The sequence below is a fragment of the Neopsephotus bourkii genome, unplaced genomic scaffold (genome assembly GCF_033783945.1).
Source record: "Neopsephotus bourkii isolate Nb327-2 ecotype Australia unplaced genomic scaffold, CSIRO-AGI_Nbou_v1 NB_1792, whole genome shotgun sequence".
Lineage (NCBI taxonomy): Eukaryota > Metazoa > Chordata > Aves > Psittaciformes > Psittacidae > Neopsephotus > Neopsephotus bourkii.
In genome coordinates this window covers 7,141,819-7,154,822 of record NW_026902266.1, presented here as the reverse complement: position 1 = coordinate 7,154,822, position 13,004 = coordinate 7,141,819, and the positions used below count along the sequence as shown (strand labels likewise).

General features: G+C 43.2%; 1 protein-coding gene across 4 annotated transcripts in view; it reads right to left on the bottom strand.

Annotated features, from left to right (window-relative positions):
* SLC22A18 (solute carrier family 22 member 18) overlaps positions 1-11,848 on the bottom strand; it is a 72,621-nt gene extending 60,773 nt beyond the window's left edge. For 2 of the 4 annotated variants that reach the window (XR_009723768.1, XM_061342460.1), the window contains exons 1-3: positions 5,844-6,548; positions 3,076-3,173; positions 247-392 (exon numbers count right to left, since the gene is read on the bottom strand). Coding sequence is in view for 3 of the 4 variants with exons in the window: in XM_061342460.1 (XP_061198444.1) it covers positions 247-392; positions 3,076-3,173; positions 5,844-6,026 (427 nt within the window). In the remaining variant the exon portion in view is untranslated. Of the gene's footprint in view, positions 1-246; positions 393-3,075; positions 3,174-5,843; positions 6,549-11,666 lie in introns of those variants that run through there. The other 2 variants (XM_061342461.1, XM_061342459.1) reach the window with 2 other exon arrangements.
* Positions 11,849-13,004: the final 1,156 nt, after the last annotated feature.

Here is a 13,004-nt window from a genome sequence, read left to right as displayed (position 1 = left end):
TCCAAGCAATTTGCACAAGATCATACAGGAGGATGGACCTGGGACTACAGGCTAATAGCCCTGCTTTCCATAAACTAATAAACCTGTTCCTTCATGTTCTTACCATTTCACCCGTGATAACCATCAAATGTTTCTCCTGCCTTCCTTCATGCTGTTGAGCCTGTTGACTTGAGCAATGCGAGCAAGGAGAGAGGACTCTGGCAATAAAAGCAATTTGGAAAACTCCTCAGCCCTGACCTACGTTACCTGGTAGCCCATGCATGAACACTGCTGGCAGCCTGGAGAGGAAGAGGAGGGGGATGCTGGTGGAGATGGACATAAGCAGGAAGAAGGCACTTCCAGATGCACAGGAAAGAATTAAGGCTGCTCGGCCACCAAATTTATCTGCAAACCTAGTACAGAAATGATACAAGGCTGTCAGAAGTGGGACTATGCAGGTCATTGCAAGAGTGATGCACCCAGATGGATGGAGTTGCATGGCCACCTCACTCTCATTCACCATGGGAAGCACTGGTCAGATTCTCAGAAGTGCTCAGTTCCCAAGAGGACTAGATATTCAGAGACGATAACACAAAACAAAACAAGCAAAAAACCCCAACAAATGAAAAACCAAAACAAGCCCCCCACCTTCCCCAGTGTAAGTCTTGCCTGGAGGAGGAGTGCAAGGACCACTACTGAAGCACCAGCTGCCCACCCGGGAATGCAGGGACATACACTTTGAAATAACAGGGGAATACACCAGCAACGGCCATCTCTTAGCCTACTTCCAGACCCTTCATAAGTGCAGGATAACGTGTGCTTGCTTAAGCCTCCTGCTCTGGCATTCCAGTGAATAAACATGGCTGCTAAGCAGCAGCCACAGGCAGAGGCAATTACAACAGCTCAGCAACTCATTCAATATTATATTTTCAGAGCACACAGTGCCCTCAAATTTTACTTTGTGAATCTCAGAGTTGGTTCAGACCAGGGAATCAGGCTAGCTATTTTTTTTTGGTTCAGGTTCAGTGGCAATTGAAGTTATTTCAATTTCTTTCCAGACGATGGCCAGATCAACATTTCTCTTTCAGCATCACTTTAAAAAAAAACAAAACAAAGGGGAAGTTTTCTATTTAGGTTCAATAAAGACTTCACAATAGTGACTCAAAATTTTTTCTGTTTGAGAAAAAAAACCCAAAACAACAAAACAGCTGAATCAGGTTTTGGTTCAAGTTTTATTCAATTCCAAGTTACTTTGAAAAGCTAAGTCAGATGAAGTCTGAGAGTACCACAGAAAGGGTTCTGAGCAACTGGGACTAAAACAGGCCCTAGATAGCTTTTTTTCCACTACAATTCCTCCTTTCTTCATTTTGTTGAAGTTGTATATTACAGTTTGCTATGCAAGGTAATGTTCATCCGCTATTAGTTGTGATTGCACCAAAAGAAAGAACCCCCCAAAATGCTAAGCCTGGTCTACAGAGTTAAGCGTAAGTAATTAAAGGGTTTCACACTGACAAAGACGTGCAGGTCAAAACTTCACGTTTACATGAATGCCAGGGAAGTTTATGTTAGCTGTTTGTAACTTAAAGACCTTGGCTCTCTACATAGTCCAGAGTTTTTTTTTTTGTTTTGTTACTGAAGAGTAAATTCAGTGCTTCATCTTCTCCTGGCTGTTTAGGAGCATCAAGCAAGAAGAAGAAAAACAGACCTAAGCTACACATTTTTCTGTCTCTTATCCCCCTCCTTCCCATTTTCTCTTCATCTACCTTCATACTGAGGTCAAAGCAGCCTCATATCTAGGAAAATCCTTTTTATCTCAGCTACATTGCAAATTTTGGCTTCAATCTGGCAGTCCCACCTACACCAGTGGGAACCTAGACCTGGACGGATTCAGGTTTACCTTTTTCTTCCCTTCAGCATCCTCTCTAGACATTATTGAATGACACGTACAGAGGAAAATCAGATTTCAGATGGCACCAGATCCAGACCAGAAATTCGTATATTAATAGAAATTATTAATAGAATATATAATATTTAATATATAATATAATAATATATAATATGTAGACTATTTAGAATATATAATATTTAATATATAATATAATAATATAATATAACATTTGTATATTAATAGACATATTAATAGATTTGTATATTAATAGAAAAAGCATTCAAATTGGCCCCTTGCACCATACCATCTTCATTCTTAGGAATGCATTTTCTTCCAAACTGCACTGGAGAACTTGATGCTATTAATTTTAAAATGTGTATTATGTTAGCGTTGAAGTGCTTTTAGAGATCAAATCCTTGAAGTGCTACACACCATCTACTAGAGGATCTTGTAGAGCACTGAAGCACACAACAGCTCCATATCCATTTATTACTTTGTTGACCAGTAGCAAGACTGGGAAGAAAAGGTAGATTTTCTCATCCTCACTTTAGTTTTCTGTCTCTGGATTACACTGCTTTTTCAAATTTTTTCTGCTTTTTGGGAATGCATTTCCCCATCTCACAATTTTTTGGGGGCTGCTTACATTTTATTAGGAACAGAAGCATGTGTCCCATGGGGTAGAGAGGCAGAAACCCTGAGTCTCTTCCACTCTTCTTATTTTTATAGATGAACTTATAGATACAGCCATTCTTAAAAATTCATGCAAGTCTAGCTTGCAGTGAGATTCAGCTGTAGAAACAACATGACCTTTAATTATTTTCACTGATGGCTCTACTTAACATCAATAAATACCCTCCTTTTTTTTTGGTTTTCCAGTCACAAGACATTTCTTAGATTATACATAGCTATAAAACATTTTCAGGATTAAGCTGTTAGGAGCTGGGCTCTGAAGACTGATAGTTTAAGCCTGCTCCCAGTGTACTGTTACACTTAAATGTGTGTCATTAAAACATAGCTAAGTTAATAAAAAGGCTGCTGCTATGCTGCAGTATTTCTAACAATAGTATTTATTCTCCACTCACCCATTTATAAAATCTTCAAACATTTCAACAGGACCAAGAACTAGAACAAAATGACTTTTTATTATAGCAAAAAATGTCTGGCCTTTTTCAGCTAGGTAAAAGGTCATGAGAATTGTTCTCTCTTACCTTCCAAAAATGGAACCTCCCACAAGTTGGAGGACACCAAAGGTTGTCTGGAGGTAGCCAAAACCCACTGAATCCAAACCTATGCTCTTGGCCAAGTACTAAAAAAGAAAAAAAAAACCCACAACAAAATCAGTAGGTCAGAGGAAATGAGGTATGCTATATTTCTGAATAAAGACCTTACTGTTTTGGTTGAGAGGACTACAGCTCCAAACAAGCACTTCCTGCAGTTCCCCATACCTACAGATGAAATCTTCCTTGGTCAGACACAGGCTGCTGAATAAAGACCAAAGTCTCCATCTCACACCATCAGCTAATGAAAATCAGGGGGATGTGATCAAAACCATCAATTTTGTACCAGGTAACAAATCTGAATCACCCTTTACCTTTACAGTCCAACATAGCTGAACATATTCAACTACTGCTAAGGGGAATAAGGTAGATTTTAAACAGCTTTCCTGCCTCCAGACTCTGCACCTGGAGCAGCCCAAGCACCTCATGATGACTGTGGTAAGGTCCTGGAACTGTTGTTTAATCAAGCAAGATGGAATCATTGCAAGCACGTGGGCAAAATATTGCCTTTACTTATAATCTGGACAGTACAGCCATAACCTGGTCTTGCAAAAACCCCACAGATGCACACCTTGAAAAGACACAATCTTATGGGGTTTCTAATTTAAAAATGGTATGTTCAAGGGACAGCTAGTTCTGATTCATGGTTTTGTTTTATACCATCTGCTGAGAGCTGTTTAAAACTCTCAGCCAAGTTCAGCTCTCAGAATCTGTGGAGATGCCCCAATCTAGTCTGCTTCCACAGTAGATGCTATGCCCCCAGGTCCCCAAAACTCCCCTAAAAGATTGGTTATAAACTACACATATGTCTCATAAACAAACTCTCAGCCTACAGGCTGAGGGGACCATGGGCTTGTTTAGTCCCAGAAGAAGGGAGCAGCTTCTCTCTGGAGGCAAAAAAACCCAGCAGAGTTCTCCCAGAAAGCATGGGCTCACCAGAGACAGGTGAACAGGCATATCATATATTGCATAGGCATATCCAGGAGCTCACAAGAGCAGGAAAGCTGCCAGGGAGCAGGTAAAAGGATCTGAGGGCGTTAGTCAACAGCCAGCTGAATATGACCCAGCAGTGCAACCAGGTAGCCATTAACATCCTGACTTGCATCAGAAATAGTGTGGCCAGCAGGACCAGGGAAGGGATTGTCCCATTGTACTTGGCACTGGTGCGGCCACACCTTGAATACTGTGTTCAGTTCTGGGCCCCTCACTTCAAGAAAGATATCTGAGGTGCTGGAGCACACCCAAAGAAAAGCAACAAAGCTAGTGAAGCATGTAGAGCATAAGTTATATGAGGAGTGGCTGAGGGAACTGGGGTGGCTCAGGCTAGAGGATAGGAGGCTAAGCAGAGGTCCTATTTCTCTCTACAACTACCAGAAAGGAAGATGAAGTAAGGTGGATGTCAGTCTCTTCTGCCAAGTAACAAGCAATAGGACAAGAGGTAACAGCCTCAAGTTGTGCCAGGGGAGGTTTAGATTGGGTATTAGGAACAATTTCTTCACGAAAAGGGTTGTCAAGCACTGGAACAGGCCACACAGGGAAGTGTTGAGTCACCAGCCCTATAGGTATTTAGAAGATGTATAAATGTGGCACTTAGGAACATAGTTTGGTGGTGGACTTGGCAGCGTGTAGTTTATGGTTCAACTCAGTGATCTTAAGGGTCTTTTCTAATCTAAATGATTCTATGATTCTACAAAACCAGACTGTCCTGGGTTTAGCAGTAGCAGTCATTTTTTTTCTCCTTCTTGGTAGCCGGTGCAGCGCTGTGTTTTTGACTTTCGGCCTGGGAACGGTGCTGATAACACCGATGTTTTTAGTTACTGCTCAAATGTTTGGTCTAGCCAAGGACTTTCTGAGCCTCATGCTCTGCCAGGGAGGAGGGGAAGCTGGGAGGAAGCAGAGACAGGACACCTGACCCAAAGTGACCAAAGAGGTATTCCATACCACAGCACGTCATGCCCAGGATGTAACTGAGAGTTATCCAGAAGGGCTAGGACTGCAGGGTTGGACGAGGTATTGGTCAGTGCTCAGTCGGGTGGGGTGGGACAAGTTATTGGTCAGCGGGTGGTGAGGTGTTGTATTCTCTTCCCTTGTTATTTCCTTTATCATTATTATTATTGGTGGCAGCAGTAGTGATTTGTGTTCTACCTTAGCTACTAAACTGTTCTTATTTCAACCCATGGGAGTTGCATTCTTTCTGATTCTCCTCTCCGTCCCTCCGGGAGCAGGGGGAGGGCAAAAAGGGGGGGGGGGGGTGGGGGTGGGGGGGGTGGCTGTGAGGGAATGACTGTGATTTATGGCTGACTTTGTTTAAACCATGACACAGACAGAAAAGTCCAGTGAAAGCAAATGAATCCCAGTCATGGCTGGCTTATTACACTCTCAAAAAAACCCACCTCTGCTCTGAAACCAATGATTTCTGCTGCCTGCTCGTTGGGTCACCCTCCCACTACAAGCAAGAAGATACAAACCACATTAGTTCCACCCAGAGCCATCAGGCCAGGAAAGGTCTCTATTTGATACTGCAGTACAAATAATAAACTCACTTTTACTGCCTGGGCATATGCTGCACACAGTCACAGCTAGGTAGGAATACACTTTCCTCTCTCTTGCTAGAAAATCTCCAGATAGCTTTCCTGGAAAACTACATAGCCTAGCACTGAAGGCAAGACGCGCTGTGAAACAAGATAACCCATACTCACAGGCATGACTCCTATCTGCATGAAGATGAAGGTCAGCTCTATGGTTACAATCACATAGGCAGCAAGGATCACTTGTCCCTTTTTGATGTCTCCTGGGCGGCTGCTCTCCCCCAGGGTCTTGCTCCTCATTCCCAAGGCTTCTTCCTCACCTCCAGAGCTGACTTTTACATTCATAGTGCTCATGGAACAATTTACTGCAGGCTGATGGGCTGAGAAATGACACAAAGCTGCTTTCTAGCTGGGAACATAAAACATCAGTAAGGTGCAGAAACTGTTGCACGCAGTTCAAAGCTTACAGTTCAAAAGGTAGTGAGTCAGCATGACAGGGATTTATTCTTTCTTTCTGTCTTTGTTTCTTCCCTCCCCTTGCTTTCTTGCCAGGCAGGATTAAAGGTAGCCAGGCATCAGACCACAGATCTCATTCTTCAGCTTTTTCCCAGGTGGGCTCATTGCTTCAAGTACCATCCAAACGAAGACCAGCTTGAGAGTCCCAGCAGAGTGAAAGTGGACATTGACCCAGACAAGAACATGTGACAAAATCTTCAACTCTTTAACTGTTTAACTTCTTTCGCTTTTATTTCCTCTGGTGGCTCAGAAGAGATGACTGTTGTAGTTCTTCACAAAAGGCACTTTGGTTTTATTTTTGGAGGTTGCAAGTGAAGCTTACAACAGAATAGCTATTTCCAAGTCCTCTTGCTTCTTGCGGTAGATTTACACAGATCCTAGAACAAACATAGACCTTACATGCAGTTAGAGGTGCTCTCATCAACATCTCTACTTGAGCCATTTTCCCTCCTTCACCAGGTGCTGCAAATTTATTAGAGACTGAGCTAGCAAATGTTCACATGTGATTTCACTCAGAATACAAATTACCAGCCAATGCCAGAAAAAAAAATAATAAAGCATTAAATCCACACAAATCATGAGGCTGACTGCAAAGTGGGGAATTAAATAAACACAACTCATTTGTCATGTGGGGGTTTTATTTGCTTGCTTGCTTGTTTACTTAGGGTTTTGTTTGTCTGCTTGCTTGTTTACTTGCTTAGGGGTTTCTTTGTTTTCTTACTTGTTGAATCCTGGTTTCTTGCTTGTTGAATTCTGGTTGAGCATTGTCTTTATTTTAAAGAGAAAAAGAAAGCAGAGGTCTCAATGCTCTGATTTTGTAGAATTACAGGACTTTTGGTAGTAAGGGATCTCAGGAGATCTCATCTGCTCTCCTGCTTGAATATATCAGCTGAGCTGTGGCTTTTTCTAGATAAGCTTTGAAAATCTCCAAGAAAAGAGATCTGCCCCTTCATTGAGTATGTGGAAAGAAGGTTTTCTTAATGTGCAATCTGAATTTTTCAAGCTGTGGTTTGTGGCCATTGTCTCTCATGGTATCACCTGCCACTACCAAGAGGAGTCTGTCTGCATCATCTCTGGAGTTGTCCTTCAAGTAGTTGCAGGTGGCTGTTGGGTCACCCCAATCTCCTTTGCCAGACTGAACAAGCCAAATCCCCTCCACCTGTTTCAAAGACTACATACTCTAGATCCCTGACCTTCCTTGTAGCCCTTCAATGGGTCCAACCCAGTTTGTCCGCAGCCCTCTTGAACTGGGAGGCCCAAAACTGGGTCAGCCTCAACAGCACCAAGCAAAGGCAGACTAACAACTCCCCTGTATATTCTGAGCATGCTCTTCCTCAAATGGTCCATTACATACTTTGCCTTATTCCTGATGAGCATGCACTATTGGTTCACACAGCATCACCATCACCCATGGCCTTCATGCTAGGCTTGCTACACGTCCAGTTGGTCCCCAGCTGTCATTGATGCAGGTGGATATTCCACCCCAGGCTTAGGGCAAATTGTCCCTAATTTCAACTTGCTGAATACCCTGAGGTTTTGGTTGATTCAGCTGTGACGCTTCAAGCAGACTCTCCAGTACTGACCATATCAGCCAGTCCCTCTGATTTAGTAACACCTCTGCTCAGAAATGGAGGGCCGACTCACTGTGAAGGCTGACACAGGCACATCAATACAGGGACACAACACAGACATTTGCTGGCTTGGATCCAGCATGGTTGTCAGGGCCTCCACGCTTCTGACCAATCCCTGGGAGAGGGAACTGTAAGATCTCTGGGCACACCTTGTTATTCAACATGTCACCACAGAGACCCAGGATTTGGTGAGGGCTGCCAGGCCCTCCTGGCAAAGGAGGGAGGTGACCAAACGTTTAATGTTTTACCAGGGGTGGGTACCATATCTCTGGAGGCTGAACAGAAAAAACCTTTTGCAATCTCAGCCAGTGCATTAATAAAAAAGCGCCTTTAAAGAATGACTTTCCTACAGGGATACCAGCACTCAAACAGACCCAACAAACAATGCCCTAGAAGTTGTACCTGTTACTGAAGAAGGAAGATTACCCAGTGTGTATCCCAACTTAACAAAGGATCAGTGCTCAACATTTGGTTCATCTCAGGGTGAAACAATGGATTTGCCTGCACTTGAACATCCTGCAGCACAGCACCAACATCATCACTCTCTGGTTTGTGCTGGACAGGCATGCTTTACAAATTACCAACATTGAATAGAAGAGTAAAATTAATGACAGAACTCTGTTTATGAGGGTTTCAAGACAACCAAAAAAGCAACTCATGCAAATGCAATGTAAAACACTGCTTACGGGAAACATTGCTGACTTGGACTTGAAAAGCATCAATGTTTTGACTGGTGAGTTTGTCTCAGAAGCAACTGGAAACAGATCCCAGCAAGGCTACAGAGGGAAACAATGACTTGCAGATGCAGCCACTTGCCACCAGATCGAGCTTCATCCTGCCCAGGGCATGCAGTGCAGACAGCTAACCACTCAGATTTAGCTGTTTTTTACTGGCATTGACAAGGGAAATAGAGTAAAAAAAAACAACCCTGGAGTTCAATTTTCAGCTTCAGGGGTAAGAGCCACAGTTCTGAAAGACAGGGACCTAAGCTCAATGCCTGCTATGGAGGTGACCATGGAGAATGAGCTATGATCACCAGATTTAGGGTATGCACCCACACCTGTGGCAAGTGTGAGAGCTGGCTGGAAATGCCAGAGAAAGAATCACTGCCTCTTGGGTATAGCAGAGCCCTCATTTCCCTTTGCAAAGAGAAACTGCATTTCTATGGGCTGTGTTGTGGCAGTGTTCCAGGAGGATCATGGGGTGCAAGATGAGTAGTTACAAGTATACCTCATCTTCCTGCCCAAGAAGAAGCAATGATAACCCTTCCCTTCCTTGCAAGAGGACCCCACGGCCCCTCTACCATAAGGTGTGCAGATACTCAATGAGAGACATGTAAAGCCTTTATGGATACATAGCCCTTAGGGAGCTATGGTTCTGGTGATGTTTCTTAAGATTTACAATACAAGAGAGGAAATGGAAGAACTATCTCAAAGCAATTCCCCAACAGTGGGAATGCTGAACTGCCACAATGAGGGAAACCGCTTACTTAACACCAACCATGGTTGGTGGGAGCCATCAAATCCACAGGATCCATGCCTAATGCTTCTCTTCCCTTGACCCTGACACTGAGGGAACCAGCCTCATTTGTAGTCTGGTGAAAGATTTATACAGTTAAGCAAATAGAAGCATAGACAGCCTGGTAATACCAAAATTATTTCCCATATTTGTTGACTGATTTATTCCTTTGTCTAATTGTGAAAGCAGCTCACTAATGAATGGAAAAAGACTCCACATGGCCAGCAAGAGCGAGCCATGTTTAGTTTACAAAATAGCACAGTCTTTGGGGGATTTTCATAAAAAACAACAGAGACAGTCCAAATCGGCAATGAAATCAGATTCCCGGTGGCTGCTGAACTCCTGGCTTTTTCTATGTGTGTATTAAATTACAAAAAGCAATTATTTATAATTTGTTTTTATAAAAATGCTGGTGCGCTTATTCTGCCTGGCAAATTATTTTGTGAAATGGAAAAGGCTATTGTTCATTCTTTTGGTAAAGTCTTTGTTATTTAGCATATTAAACTGAAAATGACATTTTATCTGAAATATGGCTGGCTGTTATTAACTTTTTAAATGGTAAAGTCCCAAAGCTCCAGCTAATATCGAGGCCTCTTTTCATGCTCTGTGAACAAAAAAAGAGGTTGAGACTCAGATGAGGAAAAAGAATTACATCCTCTTTGTCTTGCAGATGGGACCCTAACAGAGGGGTTTAATGACCTCCCTGAAATCACAGAGGAAGTCTGCGGAGGAGGCTGGAGTCAGACTCTATCATCCTTTGGATGCCAGTCCCATTGTTTAACCACAGGGCAGTTTCTCCTCTCTAATATTCTGGAAAAATTAAACCAAAAGAGAACATTTCTGAATGCTGGAATTTGACAACAAAATATGCAGATGGGGCAGAGACTGTGTCAATTGTATAAGAGTTTTGGAAAAAACCTGTGGCCCAAATTCAGGAGAGTTACACCAAGAATAACATGCCCAAATAGGAAGAGAAAGCTTAGTTATTTGGGCCCATCCAGTCTCATTGGCTCCAGCAGGATCTTCTCAGGGAAGGAGCCTCTTGTACCTCCTCACACTGAGTGGCACCTTGCTTAGGATGACCTCAGCTCAGCCAGAGGACACACCTCTGGAGTCATAGCCCAGGTACTGCTATGGCTGTGGCCTACCTCTACCCCAAAATCTCTCTTGAGCAAACAGAAGCCCCTCAAGTTTCAGTGAGCAGCTTCCATGCAGTGGAGAAGGGCTGCTGGGCTGGCCTGACCTTCTCCTTCAAGCCAAGACATCAAATGACACCAGCCTCTACTGGTCCACTATGCTAGGACATTAAAGAATCAGCAAGATAAAAATGTCTTCCCTTAGTGAAAGCCCAGGTCTGCTGTGTAAACTCTCTCCTGGGCAATGGATGATCTCCCCTGGACTTGCCATTCTTCCTAATGCTCAAGCCACACTTCTTGTAAGCAAGCATGATACAGCCATATATGTAGGAAACTGATTAAAGGAGTGGTTATATCACTGGCTTCTGGGGAGGGTCCATGCAAAACTGCACAGGCTAATAAGCAATGATGACAGCCCAAAAGCAGTGGATACTTCTGCGGCCTCTGTGGTTGTGTCTTCAGCTTACTGGCATGTTGGCGTGATTGAACTCCAGACGACTCACTGTTGGATAACGGATGAAGCCCTTGTCTCCAAGATACACACAGTGCACTGGAAGTCCAAGGTTTATAGCCAAAGAATATGCTAGATGTGACAAAACCGGATAGACACACACACAAATAAAGCCTCATACTTAGCCTGCAAAATGCAGTATTTCATTCAGTTGGTATTATACAGCCACCTTCTGGAATCACAGCTATGTCTGGAATGTAAAAGCTGTTTATCATTTAAATAACATTTAAGCCATTATAATTTATATGAGAATTGTAACTGCTGGGGCTGTATGGAGCTTCTTGTTGTGGTTTGCCATAGGAATGCTGCAGATTTCCTCTGCACACATTACATTCTGCACACAATGAGAGCCCCAGACATTTTCAGCCAGTCTTGAGCCTCCTGCATTTACCAAAACATTTTCCTGTGTCACAATCAAACAATTGCCTGATTTGTAACTCTCAAGCATTCAAGAGGCCACAGCAACACAATGTTACAAGAATCTCTGTTGTTTAGCCTTCCAGCAAAGCCATACACAGCACAAACGAAGTATGGATGTTAATTCAGTGTTTCTGCTAATGTATGTTTCTGCATAAAGCAATTAGAGAAGGGCAAAGTGTGCATCTGTAAATCCCTGCACATCCCAGATACGGCCTCCCCACACAGAGGAGGGTCTGTGTTACATCCTCAGACAAAATCTTACCTGCTCAGGGCCAGTGGGCACATGCCCCCTCCCAGCCTTGCTCCACTTGGCTGGCCAGTTTCTCCACATGGACTTGGGACCTGCGTGGACCCCAAAAGGGATGTGGAGGAAAGGAGACAGCTGCCACTGTGCCAGCTGGCTCCATCCACTACTTGGTTAAGGGACAACCCTATATTGCAGATAATCACTTCCTGCGGACAGCAGAGGTGGGATGAAGGCATCTGTAGTCACACAGGGCTGCGTTTATCAGCAGCTCAGAACTGGTGAAATGCATAGGTATGGCTAGACCCCTCTTCATGTATCTGGAACTTTAAATGTTTTCCAAAGCCTCACACCAGGTCTTTACTTTTCTCCCTCTAAGCAAACACCTAATTTCTGCTGAAGGCTTGACTAGGACATGTAAAGCCAGAGCAAACCCCCAAAATTTGCACTGTTAAAAGTTGGAGCAGAGCACACACTGTCATTCAACTCACCCAGGAAAAGCAAAGTCTTTAAAGCTCTAGAAGACACTAGCCTGTAGAGGTATCCACTCTGCCAGCCAGATCTGCATCCCCTGTATCAGCAATAAAAGCTGTAGCCAGGTCTACCTGGGGAGAACAATTGCAGTCGTTAGAAATACAAGAGGGAACAAAGAAAAAAATCTGAGACTTGATGGTTTTTTTTTGTTCAAACCACCAGAAGGCTTTGGAGACCTTTCAATGCTTTATCCTAACCTTCTCATCGGCCCTCCACTTAAATTCACCTGAGACAGAAAGAAATCAAACCTGCTTTGCTGGAGGTGGAATTTCCTTAGGGGATCCTTAGCACTGAGGTTGCAGGGGGACCCCACTACGGCTCCCCACTATGGCTCTCAAGCAGGATATCAGGAATCTTCACAGCACTTCAGGGACAATTTTCAAGGTAATTAAGCTGAATACAGCTCTAGCATAGACAGATAGCCAAGAGATGGAAAACCAGAAATTTTTGTAAGAGCAATTTACTAACAGCTACCTTTTTTTAATATATTTTAAAATAATTTTTAAAGCTTGTCCCCACAATGATCACAGAATTGCAACCCCATTACTCTTTGTCACTGAGCAAAGATATTAGCACTTGCCATGGACTTTCCACCAGAAAAGGAGAGAGACCCTCTTCTGAAAGGAGTAGCAAAACCATTTATGCCATGAAAAGAGCACAGAAAGGGATTTAGTGCTTCCAAACATGCCAAAGAATAAGTATTTGCCAGCTCCAGCCAGAGGTAGTTGCTGCTCATGGGAGAGCTGGATAATGAATAAAAATTTTCTGTTGCAATATTTACTTTCTAGGCTTTTTTTCTTTGATATTTCTGTCTAATTCTAA